The sequence below is a fragment of the Zonotrichia albicollis genome, chromosome 3 (assembly GCF_047830755.1).
Source record: "Zonotrichia albicollis isolate bZonAlb1 chromosome 3, bZonAlb1.hap1, whole genome shotgun sequence".
NCBI classification, from domain to species: Eukaryota; Metazoa; Chordata; class Aves; order Passeriformes; family Passerellidae; genus Zonotrichia; species Zonotrichia albicollis.
The window spans coordinates 63,617,973-63,635,867 of NC_133821.1; the positions used below are offsets into that span (position 1 = coordinate 63,617,973).

The following is a 17,895-nucleotide window of genomic DNA, read 5'->3' on the forward strand; positions in this document are numbered from 1 at the left end:
GAGTGTGAATTGTGTGCAGAGTCATCAAAAGTTCTTTGGTTTGGTTTTTTTAAAGCTGACTTGTTGGCTGACACAGAAAAGTGCAAATATGAATTTACAGGCTTCTGTTCAGGAGTGAATGTTTCATATTGATATCTTGTATGAATTCCAAGTGATATTTTAGCTGATTTTCCATTTGTTTTCTATCCTGTTAGTGGAGAAACATTACTTATGTGCCACATCTGCTACTGAAGTCTAATATTCACTTGTAATTTGGCCACAGGCATGTAAGTCAAAAAATGAGATTTTTTTTCCTGGCTAAAAGTTAAGGAAAGAAAAAAAGAAGAAAAGTTAAAACCTCAGTGAATGCGAAGAGTAATCCAGATTCAAACTGTTGATTATAACAGTATTTGGTCAAAGAACAATAATGCCCATGTCTATCTCTAAATTCTTTGCTAAGTGACCCATTTTGCTATCTAAAGAATGCAACTAATTTTTCAGAAGCATATTTTTAAAAATGTCTTTTTTTTTTTTTTTTCTCCTTAGTTTGTGGTGACGATGTTTTGGAGCATCTATATCTATGACAGGGAACTGGTTTACCCAAAGCTCCTTGATAATTTTATACCAGCATGGCTAAATCACGGAATGGTGAGTAAAGTAATGTAAACACTTCCTTGCATAAACAAAAGTGTAAGAAAGACACTGATTTCTCTGTGCATGATTCTGCATACTCTTTGTGCTATTTGCCTCAGAACTGATTAAGGAATGTGATTTGCAAGGAAGAGTAACATCTTTCCTTCCCTGTCTTCTGGAGTTCTATTTGAGTCCTTATTAGGTTGAAACTGGAGATTTGAACTTACATGTCCTGTATCCCAGGCTTGTGGGGGTCAACTCTTTCCTGTGTAAGGTAACTTTCCCGGAGAAATGTCACTGTGGTCATGAGGAAGAGACTGTTCATAAAATAGAGGTTCTGATTTTGACAAATCTTGTTCTAAAATGACAGAAACATTTAATTGAATGTTTCTTTACCAGTCTACCAAAGAATAATTCATTATGAAAACTTTTAGTTAAAACGCTTTTTCAAAAAATCTCTATTTTTTGGACTTGGGTGTTGTAAGAAAAATAACTCAAGTACACCAAACTTCTGTAGCAGAACCTGTATCTGAATATTTTTAATAATATGGAATTATATGTATCAATGCAAAGCTTTAAAATTGATGCATTGGTATTCATAAAGGTAGTTCCTTGAGAAGAAAACTGACCTTTTAATCCCTCTCTGCTATGTGAAGTCACAACACATCTTTTCTCTCAACTATATATTTAAATGCCAAGGGAAAGTTAAGGCCACAATTTGCCATCAGGTACTTTGCACTGTTGATGCAGCATTTGGAGCTGAAAAGTGTCATGTTTGCTTCTCTAGTTGCATCTGTGCAAAATTTTTCATTATTTGATTTCCTCATCAAGATGTGGCAAACCATTTGGCACTGGTGTTCATCACTAGACGACAGCAGATTTCATCCTTCCAGGTGTGTGAACTTTATCACCACAGCAGATCAAGATTTGCCCACCATTGCTGTGCTTGATAAATGGGTCCATTGTGGAGTGGGGCAGATGACACTGCTGTTTATTTGTTCCCCAGATTTTGTATCAAAGGAGGGGTTTTAGAGTTGCTACCAACAAAAGGAGCATCAGCTTCTGCTAGATACTGTACTGTTTTATGATGTTTTGAAAGGAACAGCGTGATACTATGTGTATCTGGAGCTGAGGAGAGTCTGATGACTCCTGCTGAATTTGTTCAGGCTGTACTCCCTTGAGCTCTGAGGTTATGAACTGAAAACTTGCAAACACTGCTAAACCATGCTCATCTTGATTTTTTTCCCCACAACAGATCAGTCCCAGTTCTGATGACATTTCTTTCAGGAGACATTCCATATACTGGAAGTGTCTAACTCATAACATTTTTCATGAATGTACATTGTGAAGCAGTTGGCAGCAAAAGGCCGTAGGTATTCAGGAAATCTTCTCTATGTGCTAACTAAAAGGCAGCTGAAGCTCATGTTGCTTTGTAGAAATGTATACTTAGTGAAATATGTGAAGAGGTCTTCTGTTTGAGGTTTCTGGACATCACAGAGTTTGCTGAAATGTATTGTGTCCAACTATTTTAGACTTTTTTTTTCAACTTGAAATATTGTAGAAAGCATTTTTGAAAGACTTTTGTAAAGGAATTGGTTTCTGTGTCAGTCTCTATTTATCCAAGTGTTCTTCAGTTAGATCACAAGGGAAGTATATGGCTGTGGGGCTTTTCACCACATTTAGTGCATTCTTTCTGATGTTTTATCCATCATTTTATCCTCACCAGCTTTCCTCCTAATTAATTCTGATCCATTGCTCATCATAGTATGAAAGGGTTATTAAACTACCTTGAGAATGCTTGCACCCTACTTAGTAGTAGTTAAAATTTTGACATGTCAGATTTTAGAGAATATCATAGAGGTCCACTTAGTGAAAGGGTAGGACCTCTGGGAATAATTTTAAAAAGTCAGAATCCCTGGCTATTGCTTTATACTGAAATAAACATTTATTCTCATGTATTCCTGCACATTTTGACAGCAGCTGTGCTCATGGAATGATAACTATTCTGAAAGCAAGGGTGGCCATGCTGGAGCCCAACCTTGCACAACAAAACTCACACAAGAGACTCTCATCTGTCAGTGAGAGGTGGTTTGTTTAGCTTCTGTCGTGTTGCTGATTAATCCCACTTTTGTGTAATCTTCCCACAAAGTATCTGGTACAGCTCCTAAGGATATGAGGTCAAACATTACTTGACCTGTGAACACTCTATCCAGAATTTTTTCACAGCAATTTCCCCAAAATATTTCTTTAGTCCCCCCCCCAAAAAAATTGCACAATTAAAAAGCCTTCTACTGTATTATAATCAGCTGTAACAACTTGCTAAAGTGTCAACATCAACCTGCAAAATCCATACATAGAAAAGGAGTGAAAATACATGAAATCTGGGTGTTAAAACAGCAATCATATTTCCATTAGTAATATGGGTATGTATTAAAATATTTGAGAGTATTCATACTTTAGAAGCGTTCTTAGGTCACTATCTTGAAGTCTCTGTGAAGAAGTTGTTTGAAAAGCTCATCCAATTCAGTGCCTTAGCCCAGGAAGAAGTGATTGGGCTGAAGAGCCTGCTGCTTTTTAAGCTTATAGTAATTAGTTCTCCTTGTCCTTTTTCTTTTCCTCTTTCCCATCCCTTTTTTGCAGTTACAACACCGTCCATATCTAAACCCCTGTTTTCTTGAACATGCTGTAATGTCTTGTTAATACTCAGAGATACCAGTCCTTCATAGCAACACTTTTTCAACATTAAAAAAAATCAGAATTATAGAAAAACTTCCTTTGTAGAAATGGGAAACATTTCTACATTTCTACAATATGTCTTGGAAATATGTAGTCCCATTTCCAATTCAATTTTAGTATTTTTTATAAATTTTCTTAGAAAAAGAGGAGAGGCTTATTGCTATGCAGAACCTATTCAGCATAAAATTGCATATAGTTTCAAGAACATCTTTCTATTACTACATACATTTATTTATATTTATATCTATATTTGATTTATACACACACCCACACCCTGTATTAGTTACAAACATAATTCCTGTATTTGGGACAATCTGTGTATAAAGTGATGCCTTATGGTACCAGATAGTACCTCATATGTGCAGATTCATACACTTGTGAAAGGTATCACTGACAGAGTTGTACTGTGCCATAAAACTGATGTATTGCATCATCTCAGTCAGTTCATTAATCCATAACCAATGGTATCACAATGACTTGAAAAATGACCATGGAAATCAATAGCAGGGTTGCTGCTGATTTGACCAACACAAAGATTTAATTTCTGTTTATTATCTGAAGGAGCACATTTGAGTAGCTGAAGCTAAGCTTCTGTCCACAGATATAACTACCTGTCTAAAGAGAGTTGTTGGAGAATAGAGCTGTCTCTCAGCCTTGATCTGTTTCTGAACTGTCAAGTGCACTTCCTGGATTTATTAGTTATGCAGATGAATTCATCTTCGTGGGTTACAATTTCAGTTGCCAAATTGCTGAACTCTTTCATCAGAGATGTCATTTGTTTTCTGGAGACTGTCCTGCAGTTTGGAACCATATCAGCTCATAATTCCGAATGCATATTTTCCATAGGAAATACTCTTTCTGATGGCTGGCTATCTGATCTTTAGCAGTATGAGGAATTTTAATTGAAAACTAATCTTTAGTGTGTAAAACGGATGTGTCATAGTAGTAGGATTTTTATCAGCTCATTCCTTGCAACTTTTTGTGCTGGGACTGGCCAGGTTGATGCATGGATAATTTTTTCAGAAATTATATTCTCTTCAATATTAGCACAGGCTGTAAAACTAGAGGTTGCCCATATTCTAACCAATGCCCACATAAACAGATATGTAGACTGAATTAATTTATGCTTAAGCATTGCTGATTTTGAGCCAGGTTACATGGCAGGACTGCCTGCAGTATCTGTCCAAGTTAGCATACCATTTCAGCAAGAGTCCTTCTTTGGTTTTTGCAGACATTGTCTCACATTTGTTTTAAAAATGTGAATCATCTTTTCTTTGTGGGAAGGAAAGCAAAATACAGAGATAAATTTTTACTTACTGAGGAGCTGAAATGCTCTGGAGGTCAGAAACAAAGTAATGTCTTCATATGAAGACCCTAGAGGAAAGGTCAGGAAGGGAGGAAGAGAAATATGCTCTGCATCTGTGGAGTTGGAAAAATTATTATTGTCTGAGTTCTGTGCCACTGCAGTCTATATAAGCTCTTCCAGTTTTGTACTCTGTTATTTTTTAAGCTGCTTTCGGGAAATGGGAAACAAAGGCATTTCTAGAAAGACTTACCCTCTGTTCTGGTATTCAAGAGAATACACAAAAACTGGGACAAATAGTAGTTGGAGGAAGGAGAGAAGAAGGAAGAGGAAGGAGCCTGTCCTAGAGATGAATCTCAATTTCACAAGTTGTCTCTTTTCTTACTGCTGACTAGTCAGCTGAAAAATTGAGGCCACTGCAGAATGGTACAAAGTCACACCAACAACCTCTCCAATTGTTTATCCTAGTAGCCTTGTCTTAGTAGCCTTGTCCTGGTGGCCATGGCTTGTGTGTCTTTTTGTTTTAATGGTGGGAAGGACATAATCCTGTTGGAATGGGTCAGGAGGAGGGCCACAAAGGTGATTAGAGCATTGTAACACCTCTTCTATGAGGAAAGGATGAGACAATTGACATTGTTCAGCCTGCAGAAGTGATGGCTCTAGGGTGACTTTATTCCAATCTTTCGGTACCTGAAGTGGTTCTTCAAGACAGCTGGAGGGACTTTTTACAAGGATTTATAGTGACAGGACAAGGTTGTGTAGTGACAGGACAATGGCTTCAAACTGAAAGAGGGCAGGTTAGTTAATTAGACATCAGGAAAAAATTCTTTCCTATGAGGGTTGTGGAGCACTGGAACAGGTTGTCCAGAGAAGCTGTGAATGTCTTGTCCCTTGAAGTGTTCAAGGCCCGGTTGGATGGGACTCTGACCAATCTATCTAATGGAAGGGGTCCCTCCCTTTGGCAGGGTGGTCGGAACTAGGTGATCTTTAAGGTCCCTTCCAATCCAAATCATTCTCTGATTTTATGAAAGTTGTTTTTCTGGTGTAAATCTTTTTTCCTTGATGAGTTACCAAGAACAATAGAAAAGGCATGCAAAAGTCAAAATCCACAGTGACCTGAACATAAAGATTGGAATGTCCAAAAGGGGTGAGTTATTTGACAAACCCGTCTCTCCATTAGTCACTGGTCAGGTGATACACAGTGGTCACTCTGATACACAGTGGTCACTCTGTTTTTCATCAGGGTGTTTCTCTCCATGTAGACCTAAAAATCCTTTTCAGCAATTGCTAATTTGAAACCGTGCACTTTAGTTCCTGGGGATGCTTTCCTAACACGGCACATCCCATGGATAGACTCTGCTTGTGAAATGTAGTGCACGTTTGTAATGCTTCATGCTTCTGCCTAGAAGATATTTACATTTTTCTGGGATTTATTCTCTAAATCAAATAAATGTGTTTCAGGGTTAATACAACTCAAGTGCTCTTCTTAATTTATTTACAATATTTTCATATGTTAGGTGTGAATAAAATTTTCAGTGCTCCAGGAAGGCGTTCCCACTTTCTACATAAGTTGCAAGGTTTTCTGATAAAAATCAGGGAAAATTTTTAATTTAATTTCCAACAGACTAACCACTCCTAGACGGCTATTATTTAAACATCTGATGGAGAGAATAGCAATTGAAGCTGGTTGCCTGGGGACTCGGGATATTTGCAAAGCCCATGAAAATAATGTTGTTGAATTTGTACACTTCTTGAATGTGCTGCAGTTATGTGGCTCCGTCTGTGTGGAGCCACATATGTGTCTCCTCATTATCTGCCAGTTCCACCACTGGAGCGTAACTACAGTGGTATCAATTATCTCCCTGCTCTGGGGAGAAAAACAGCACCAGCTTAAAAGATTTTCTTTTATTTTCTCTTACTTATGTGAAGGACTTGGAAATTGGTGGTATGTCAAAACCTGTGATAGTATAGCACCTGAAAATTGAGAGAGGCTGCTAGGGTGAAGAAGTCCTTGTTGTCTAAATGGCATCCTCTGGGGGCATTAGGAAATCCCCTTACCTAACACAGTAACAGCACAGCAGTTTTTGTGAAGTGGGAAGCTGGCCTTAACTATGTTACATATCTGCCAGATAACACTCATCAGGGTAAGGTGAAGACAGCTTTTTAACTGGACACAGATGCTGAATTTTTCTGATGGTTTGCTATTTCCACTAATCTGGAGAAAACCCACACAGAGGCTCCTCCTGATATAAACGTCCCGAAACCTTAGTAACAAGCAACCTTTTTTAAAACATCTTCGCGCACTTAATGAAAGTAAAACCTGCAAACCCTATTCTGGGTGTGAACATTGAAAATGAAAGGCCTGAGAGCTGAAATCCCCAGATGAAATCTCTTTCAAGAAGTTTAACCACCTTCTGTTGACAAGATCACGTAACTCGGTCTGCTAGCAGAGAGCATGAGAGCATCCAGTGTCAACACCAAGTCACGGAGTTACAACCAAAGGAAGCAAGAACGGGATAGAGCCAGTGAGAGAGCACAAAAAGGGAGGCTAGGGAAAGATGGTTGAATGAGAGGAAAAGACAGGCAGGAGGAAAGAGATGAATTAAGTAGTCAGCTTATGCTGTTCCAACTCCTACCTAGGGGGAAAAAAACCAAGGAAAAATAACAGATGAGGCAAGTGAATAAAAAAGGAGCCACAGAGTAATGTAGACAATCTGGAAGAGACTCAAAATGGTAAAGAGGACTTCAAGGGGGAGGAGGAAGAGAGAAGCAAGGAAATAAGCAGTATGATTAAATGAAGAGTATGTTTTCTTCCATCTCTTCACTGGGTAGACTTCCCTGAGATGTATTAGTTTGAGGAATTGAGAGCAAGGAAGTGGCTTATGGGTGCTGCTCTGAGGAGGAGCATTGTTTCTGTTGCTGTTGGATGTAGGTTCACAGATCAGGTAAAGTAATATTTGCTCAGTGACGTAGCAGGAGCTTCAAAACCTTGGAAAAATTTAAGATTAAAACCATCTGCAGCCACACAAGAGTATGAAGCCTGTGTTCATATAAAACTTCCTATGTGACATCTGTAGAATGACATTGATGTCCTTGCATCTGTCTAGATTTTTATCTGGCAAGGCTGTACATAATCTTGATAATCTGTATGACTCTCAAACCTAGAGTCCTTTGTTTGGAAAAGACCCTTTTTTTTCCATATCAGCTGTGAAGTGTGAAATGCATTGCATATTAAAACAGATGCACTTTGCTGAGGGTTGCAGGTGAGCTGGAAGGTCACGTATTTGAAATACCAGGGGTAAGGAGGTGTTCTGTCTGTATTTCAAACTGCCCTCCTTTAACAGCCAAAGCTAGATATAACTCTGGAAGTAGTAATTATGCTGATAGTAATAATACTGATAATGAAAGCTTTAAGCCAGATTTTCAGCTGAAGTTGCTCATGCAAATGTTTGTTAGAGTGATTACTAGCAAACAAAGCAAATAACCAAAGAAAAACCCCTAAAGGACACATGAAGGGAGTCTCAGCCTTTCTCCGAGTGTGAAGTACTGAGCTGTGCTTCCTAGAAGCAGAGTTTGGCACTGGACTGTTAGGTTTGTTGTTACACCAGCAGTGATGTGGGATGGACATGCATTTGGTACAGTCACATAGTTCTGACAATATTAGGAATGCTGGTTTTGTTTTAGCATTCATTTTTTGTGCAGCTTACATTGCTTGCCATAGATGCTGCTGGAGCTGTGCACAGCTCTTCTGTAATGCCTAAGATGGTACATTTTCGGGTGCTACTGCACCATCAGATACATATTTACAGGTTATAAATGTGAATAAATGTTCAAATTTAAAATCAGTGCAAAATGCATTAATAAGTAGTATGCTTTTTCAATAAAAAATATATGTTCTTTCTTCTCTCTGCTGAATCAAACACTTGTTTTATCTTTTAGCAGAATAGGTTTCTGGTTTCTTCCCTGAGTTTTTTTCCAGAGAGCATAGGCAGATAGTAGGGTCAAACATTATGGGATAGATTGTTATGATTAATAATGAGTATATCCAAAGTCTTTTATCAAGAAAAAAGAACATTTCAATGGAAAAAATTAATGTATTGGAGGAGGATGGGTTATATTGATGAAGGTTTAATAAGTCAGCTGCCATCTACAAGTTAGGTACTCTAATAAACACTCCATATGTGAGCATCCTGGAAGCTATCACGATGAAGAGCTTTGTCTCCTTAGCAGGTCTCAAAAACATGAGGAAGGGTGCAAATATCTTTTTGAAGGTATAATAGTTTAATAGGCATTTATTGTGTACCTTTGTGTATTTAAGGGACTATGTTTTGCCCTATTATTACAGTAAAATGCAATGTTATGTACCCTTGGGCATGCTGATTACCATTAGCACCCAGATAAGAATTAGACTTTGCATAGAGTAAAAGTGGGACTGTACTATATTGTACCCACTTTACTAAACTGTGCTGTTAGTGTTCACACATGTGGCAAATATGACTTAATCAGACCACAAATATTTTGCAGCATTCCATGGTATCTCATTTATTTGTTTAATGTGCCACTATAGCAACTGAATTCCATCCTTTTAGATTCTTTTTTTCACAGACCTATGATCTACTTGATTGAAGCTTGGCAGACAGCTTTTCCTTCAATTGAAGGCATATGTATTAGCTCAGTGACCAGATTTTTACCTATTTATCATTGTTGGAAAGTGGGTTATTTCACATAGACACAATACCAGAAGAATCAGCAGACCTGGGGAAGGGAATCTGAGCCCAAAAGCTTATATGCTTTTTCCAAACCTTGAAGTTGATGGAATAAAAAATACTGCTTCTCCCTGTATCCAGAGATCATTATTGCTTCAGGAAAACTAATACAAGGAAATATTTTGACATTATTTTTGTAAAAAATTACCACTTTTTTAAAGTAGCTTTTTTTCTTTGTTAAATGCTATCTTCTACGTGTCTTTGTATTTGGAAACAGTCAGCATTTCTGCAGAAGTAATTTCATGTTCAAATGATTAATATGTTGAAATAGTGCCACAGCAGTAATGTTTTATACATGCTGATAGGCAGAAATCAAGAATTTGGGGACAACCTTGGGACCTCTGCTCTTGGAAGACTAAGTTTTAACAAAACTGTTATGTTCAACCTCATATTTTAAAATTTCCCACATAGATACAAAGAAGTAAAAGCAGTGTACATTTTTAGTGACTGGAGGTAGCACAGAGAATGTTTTTGACAGATGTGTAAGCCATTGCCATTACTCATGCAGTTCTACAACTGTCCCATCTACCTTTGGATCTTTTCGTAACACACCGAAGTTCCATCCTGGTGCCCTACTCAGAAAAAGCCATAACCTTTCAGTGGTGTCTTGTTTCTGCCAGAGACCACAAGTCTGACTAAGGTGACCCTTGCCTTCCCTTTGACACCAGAGTTATCTGAGCAGGAAACAACTCTTCTCATGGAGAAATAGCAGATGGTGTGAAGTGTCTCAAAGGGGCAAAAGGCGGACGAGTGGCGGACCAAAAGGCGACCAAACATGATTCGCTCTTTCATCTCCATTGCATTATTAACTGATACCCTTCAACTCTTCACAGCTTGCTTTCTCTTCCCAACAAGGAATTCTGCATGTTTGAAGTGCTGCTTTTAAACCCCATTTTTATATTTCTATTTTTATTCCTAGATCTGTTTTACTAAACAATCTGAGGGAAAATATGTAGTGTTTGATCAAAAGCATTTTTTATGTCTTCATAAGCTAGTGCCTGTGTTTTGTGGAGCTTTGTGATGGTAGCTGGAAAAACACAGCTGTCTGTCAGAGGGTTTATGGTACTGTGCCTCTGATTCCGGCTGTGAGGTGTCCCAGGCAGGGCTGGACTGCTGTGCCAGACCAGGCTGCCTGTGCCTGCCCTCTGCTCCTCACCATGCTGGGGCTTGCTGAGACCTCGGAGGGATTTCCCATTCACGTGCCTCAGCATCCCATTCATTCAGCTGCAGTGAAGAGAGGAATTGCCTGCTGCAGGTTCCTCTGAGGTTCATGGATGCAAATGCAACTAAGAGAGTTTGTCCATTCTGCTGCACAACACAAGTGGCCTCTACTACAAATAATAATATGGTTATGTACAAATTTAGTGCTCCTGGAATATCATAAAAATTCTAGGCTGATGTAAGGCATGCTATAGAAGGTCAAATATACTTAGAAAGGAAATTCTTTATAAAAATGGCTGTAACTGTCAAATCACATCTTTCAGTTTATTTCCAACAGGAAGAAATTTTATATGCTTCTTGGGGCTTTTAGCTTTTTATTCTGTTACTTTGAGCTTTACCAGCTTTCTATAAAGCCAGTATACAGGGTTCCAACTTGCTGAGTCACTGCAATGCACATTTTTGTGGCTTCTTTTACAAATGCAATATGCAATGTAGATTTTTTTTTGTGAACTATTTATGAGAAAGAGGAAATATGCACATCAGTCTACTGAACTTCGTATTTTAAGGCAGTTTTAAAAATAAAGGAATGGGAAATTATATAATTTTCTATTAAGGAAACATCCGTTAAAAGTGTCTTTTTAGTAACACACAGATTTACTGATGTCTCCATTAACAAACAAATTTTTGTTGGCTGCAAATTGTTTAAAAATTCATACAGCTGCAAATCATGTTAGGAGATGAATATACATATTCTTAGATCAGAGACTAAGGTGGATGGTATTTTGGTCTCTGCTCCTGAAGCAGAGGAATGAAAGATGGAAAAGAAGAGGGAGTTTGAAGGAGAAAGAAAATCAAGTGTCAGAATCTAAGAGAAAAAGTGATAGCCTTATAGGTTGTTAAGGAGAAGAAGACAGAAAACAAAGCAGAGGAAACCAAATGCTGAAATAAAGAGGTGCTAATAGTAGTCAGCTGGAGAGAGCCATAGAATGTGGAGGTGATAATTGTGTGTACTGTACTTCACTGAGAAAAAGCTTGAGATAGAAGTTTGAAGTACCCAGTGTATATGGGTATGCATATACATATTGGCATGCATAGTTTATTTTAGACCAACATGCAGAAATGTAGCTTCATTTGGTTTCTTGTGGCCAATGTTTTTACAGAACAGTTCTCTTTTTCCAGCATTCTTTGTGCATGCAGACACCAAAAGAATGCCCCGCTTTGCACACTTGGTGCCTCTACTGTTGCCAGAGTTTGTGGGCCTTTAGATCTCCCAGTTGTCTGAACACTGTGCTACTGAGCCTCCCATAGTTTTATTCTCCATTACATGAGTTTGGTAGGATTATTATGTACAGTAAATCTTTAGTAATATATTTATCATGCATGTATGTATATAGTGTGTATATATAGTGTATGTATAGTGTTTGTGTGTATGTATGTGTATATGTGCACACACACACACCATACATAGAGAGAAATACTTGATATATATTGCCATTCAGCTATTATAATAATAATTATGTTGGTAGATAATACAATTGTAAAGAATAACTATAATTCTATCTAAGCTGATCTCTTTTGATACAAACAAAAGATGTTTAGTCCTTAAATTTATCTCAGCCTAAATGAATGGACAGGTAAAGAGCAGCAGAAGAGAGTTAGTATTTTCCCTGTGTTACAGAGGAGAAACAAAAACATGGAATTTGTGGTTTGCCTGAAGGCACAGGCAGTTTATTAAAGATTGAACTGCAAAGTGAATCTGCATTTGCTTCATTAGTCAGTACTTCTGTTAAGAAATTATTCACTATCTACAAACCAGGCAAAGACAACAAATTCATAGTCTATGAATGAGTTTTCACTTGGGTTTTAAACTTAGGCTCTATTGGAAGGAAGAAGTGACTCAATTTTTGAATAGGGAGATGTTGCTCTAAGGCCTGCTTCACTTAGTTACAATAGGCGTTTCATTATTTTCATTTTGTTTATATCACTGGAAGTACAGGTTCACCTCACCAACTGCTTTTGTGTTTGTTTTATTTTAGTAGAGTAACTATTGACAACTTATTCCAAATAATTTGATTTTGGGCGTAACTTTTCTCTGTGAGGAGGAAAATCCCCTAGGTTTCCATTCATTCTGATGATTGATTTGAGAAGAGAGACACTGATATGTCAACAGAAGGATGATTTAAGAAGGATGAACTTGGAAACTGAAAATATGTCAAGGGAGAGGAGCCCCCTCTCTTATGCCCTTGCCCTGTCATTTTGAAAATGTTTTTTTTCTTTTGTTGTCCAGGAATGCTGTTGGGACCAAAGTGGGCGGCAAGGGGCAAAAGGGGATGGGTGGGTGTTACCACTAACCAAGATCAAGAAAAGCTGAGAAGTTGCAAATTTTTTAAAGATCTTTCAAAACGATGAAATTCATTTATGGAGTCAAAGCTATTTCAGAAGTTATTTCAATAGTTGTGATTGTGGGTAAGAGGAAATAAAAATACCCAAAAGACAGAAAATAGCTTTTGCAAAAGTGGGTCACTGACAGTGAAGTGTAAGTGGCCATGAGGAACTCCTTGTATTTAGATCATTTTGACTGGTGTAATAAGGTGTGTGCTTAATAGACAAAGCTGCACCACAATGAGTAGCAGCACGATGTAGAGGCCTGGATCGACTTTGGGAAGTACCTTTCTTCAGGCAAGAATTCAGTGTTTACCAGTTCTGTCTCAAATCTGAACTCTACAGCTTAGCTGGCAGTAATACAAATATTCACAGCTGTATAAAAAATGTTATTTAGTTCACAACAGTAGCCATGGTTACCTGCATACTTTCATTGCCTTATTCATGTGCAATTCTTTTTTTCTGGAAATACCATTACCATGTAATATAATACTGTACAGCCTCTTGGTAAGTTTTACAGTATCAGGAAGAAAATTCTGTGGTGAACCTGAAAGTGTATTTTATCGAGTTGACTTTTTCATGGAAGATCCCACCTATACACTGCCAGGCAGAGCAGGGCAAGTCTGAACATTCTGTGACTGCAATTTCAAAATATAAATAGTAATATGTAAAATTCCTTGGCATTGAAAATTCTTTGATAATGTTTTAACTGCACAGCATTTTAAAAGAACTAGCCCCTGCTTGGTCCTTTCACTGGTGACACAGACCTGCCAGTTCCTGTCAGTACAAGTTAGAATAGCATGACTATCCTCATTCACTCTTGCAAGAAATGTGAACCCCAGCAACCTCAGAAGGGTCGAAAAGCACTGTGATTTTCCTCTTCTCTCTTACTTTTGTAACTATAACTCAGTGCACTCCATGCAGATGAAATATACTTGAGAATCTAGTGTTTCTGTTACGTTCATGGAAACTAGTCTTGTGTGTATTACTGCCGCAGAATTCCCAACCGTATTCTAACCTTTGCTAGGAAAAGAAAATAGTACTTAATTTTCCAGATATCTCAGATCACTTTGCAAACAAATGAATTAAACTTTACAAGAGTATTAAAGACAGTTTATTTAGGCTTATATATTCTTTTCCTAATTGAGAGGTGTAACATTAATTCTGGAGGATTAAAATTGCCTATCGGTTTAAATTAACAGCAGCAAAAGGAATAAAGGATATTTGCTTCTTTAATCTGGCAAATTAATCTAAAGAGTTTCTGTATAAGGTTTCTTACCACTATTACGACTTTTGTAGAGAACACTTACTAGACTAAATGTAAAAGTTGTATTTCAGGGTCATATTACTTGGCATTTTCATGTAAACAGTGAAACCTAGGATTTTAGTAAGTGTTGCATAGAGATTGAACAGAATTTCTAAAATGAAATTTTAAAATTGCTCCTGTAATCATATGAAACCTTGATAAAAGCCTGATAAAGTTTTAAAATACTACCCAGGCCTGTTTTTAATGCATCTCCTACAGGAAGAAGGAAGATGGCATTAAGATGAAAATTTCTATAGTGAAGCCGGCTGTTACCACAGTCTGGCTTCTGTTCCTGCCGTAGCACTGCCAGCTTGGAGCTATTTATAGGCATTAGCCTATATCTATCCACACACATGGATCTACTACTCTTTTTAGCAGTAGTTTTGCTCCTGAAAAAGTTGGTCTGAGGTTTCAAGCTTTATTTTTCCTTTCAGAGACCAGTTTCTTCAACTATCCTTATTACCAATTAGTGGGAATTTGGCAGGCATTCACTCCCTGTCAGAGCTCTTGCATCAGCTTTCCTGCACTGGCCTATAAGTCAGAAGGCTCAATTGTGGCGCCTTCAAATTCCTCAAAGCTAGTTTCTTACAGTACTGGACCCTCTGCATCATCTTGTGATTTCAATACCTTTTCCTCCTGAAGTGAGAATGACAAGGCTCTTCAAAAATGCTAACTGGTTCCCTTTTCCTCAAAGATACAACTTGTCTCAGTTACAAAAACAAAATTGCCTCTTTGTCAGATATTACACCAGAATTCAATCTTCTTCTGACTGCAGTGATGTATTCTGGTCCTGTACATGACTTACAGTACAAATAAAACCTGTTCTCTTTCATTTTCCTGATGATGAATTCTGGGCAATAAATGCTTTCCCCAGGAGTCAGTCCTTCCTTGGAGCAAAGATACTGTTTAAGTTTGTTGCACCACAGAACAGCTGCAGCCTTGTGTGGTCTGCAGCATTCTCTTAACACTTCATGCCATCATTCACCTATTCATAAATTAGATACAAGGCAGCCAAGCACAGCCTTTCTGCATCCTGCGCTACACCATCTTTATCCATGACATGAATCCCAAAGTGATACATGCTCCCTGGCAGAGTCTGAGTGAGAGTATGCTCCACTACCATAGCAGCAGCAGCAGCAAGCCTCAGGCAGTGGCCTTGGGGTGTGTTATGTCTTCTGCCACCTCATGCAATACATTTATGTAGCACTGAGGACATCAAGAAGCTCTGATAGCTGGTACATTTGCGGTTATGGGCTCAAAACTAAGTTAAACTGAGAAATTAACATAACAGAACAAGTATTTGATGCAAACCATCATCTTCATTCTCATATTCTCAGTTCTAACGATTGTTTCTCTGCCACGCAGCTTAGGCACATTGGTGACCTAATGCAAGAGGGTTTTTCCTATTTAAATTGAGTGGAAACCATTCTGCAGCTATTCAATTGGTTCTCCCTGTTAGTGGTGATTTTAAAAGAAATATAATATTTTGATTTCTTTAGTTACTTGTGGTAGTTTGCTTTTGAAGAACATTTAACTTAGCCTTCTGGCTTTTACTAAAGAGTGGCTCAAATGTTAAACAAAGATATTTGTGCAGAAATGTGCTTGCACCAAATAAGTCTTTGATATCAAATTCATAACCTTTTGGAAAGGTAGTAAATTTTATATCCAACACATAGGTAATTTTTCTTCCATCTTAGCAACTTAAAACCATTTTTACAGCTCTAGTCAGCACGTCCCCCACTTTATTTATCTCTTCTTTTATGTAGCTGCATAATGTATATGTATCTTTTAACCTCTTGCAGTGTTTTGTCCTTCAAAGATTTGAAGCAATGTGCTCAGTGTCTGGTAATATAATTTTCTCCATGGCAGAAAATTATGACTTTGCAGAAAGAGAGTTTGCTATAAGCTCAGGGGAAGTCACAGCCTCACAGCATCAAGTTTGAGTTTTAGCTGGGACTTCTGCCCCTCATATGTGAAATAAACAGGGCCAGGACACTTCTTCTCCTTTATAATGCCTTTATTAAAAGTGATCAGCTCAGGATTGGGCGGCTCGGCAGGGCTGCAGTCCCCGTCGCGTCTCCCAGGGCGACTCAGAGGAGGAGGATATGCGCAGCTCCGTCCACTAGGGGCAGAGCCGGGGGATCCAGTCCTCGTGGGAGCTTTTTAGGGCATGATGACCCCGTCAGATGTTGCCCCTTCTCGCTTATCCGGCTTGGTCTCTCCGCCGGGGACGACTCTCATGGTCAGGGCGAGAGGGACTCCGCATCTCTGCAGGCTCAGCACTTGGCTCCTCACATCCGGACATCACTTTAGTCTCTCAACTCTTAGGTGGCTCGTTGTTTTTAGGGTTTTCTCGTTGCATTTTGGAGTCGGGGTCCCAAAAGCATGCTGGTCTTGGAGTCACTTTGCATAACCCCCCCCCCACCCTCTCAGGTGTCTTCCCTATGCTGGGAAGAGAACACAGCCTTGGGGAAGGGCCATCACCCCACCCCAGCCAGGGCCTTTACTAATACAAAAGGGGTGATAAGCTACAATGACCCGTGATTACAATAACAAAGCACACAGAACCCTGGCAGAGACAGATCTGGCTGCCTTTTTGTAACTTTTTCTCACAAAAAAAATATTGACCGAATTTTTGTTCATAACAATATGTACTTAAGCTCTCCTGAACAGAGGAGATGTCATGCTTAAATTATTTTCAGCTTCTTCGGTTCTGAACTTCAACCACTAAAACGTGAGGTTTCCCTAGTATTGATTTCAAAGGACAGGTCAAGGTGAAATATCAATGTGAAAAGGAAGGTAAATATAGTTCCCTATGGGTTCCTTCCAACTCAGGATATTCTATGATTCTATATAGTATTATCTGGGTATCCAATGTCCAGTTAATGTAAATAAATCAGTTTTACTAGAATTTGTTGGAGTGTTTTTACTGCTAAAACTCAGACCCCGTGGGATACAGTTAACAATCTCCAGATGTGAAATGGAAAGGACCATCAGCAGCACAGAAAAACTTATCCTCAGTGAGGAGGGCTACTGCAGCTGGAATTCATGGAGATGCAAAGGGAAGCTAGCTGCTCAGACTGTGAGAATCAACAATCTTCTTCCACTTGCTGTCTTCATGGCAGGACATTTACCAAACCTGCTGTGCTAATAAAGGTGCCAAGGAGCTGGTGAGCTACCTAGGGAGAGCCAGGCTGAGCTCTCTAGCATACTCCTGAGGCAGGGATCAATGTTTGCCGCTTGTTAGTGCTTGGGGAATGCCTCCTGGGGTGGCATTTAGATGAGCTGTGTGTTGAGTGAAGTCTCGTGGGACTGAAATGAGCGCAGAATCCTCTTTCCTTTCTTTTGCAAGTCTGTCCACAGGGCAGCCTTGGATGACATGTGACACTGTCTCACTTTTCACGTCTTTATCAAACTGTGGCCACATAGAGGCTCTGTAAGGAAACTGGATGCTGGGACAAGGAGTGGGTTGGAATCTGTCTGCTCACAAGATACTCTGTGACTAAGTACATTTCTTTCATCATAACCTTTTCCACCTTGCTGATTGAGAAACTGGGTAATGATGATACACAGATAGTTTTTCAGAAAATTTTATGGACCTATTGACTTGTGAGGAACTCTTTGTGGTT

The 17,895-nt window shown here is 38.7% G+C and overlaps 1 protein-coding gene across 2 annotated transcripts in view; it reads left to right on the forward strand.

The window, feature by feature from the left end:
• The window catches only part of AIG1 (androgen induced 1), a 123,171-nt gene that overhangs the window by 46,389 nt on the left and 58,887 nt on the right, over positions 1-17,895 (forward strand). For both annotated transcript variants that reach the window (XM_074537662.1, XM_074537663.1), the window contains exon 3: positions 526-627. In XM_074537662.1, the coding sequence (XP_074393763.1) occupies positions 526-627 (102 nt within the window). The remainder of the gene's footprint in view (positions 1-525; positions 628-17,895) is intronic.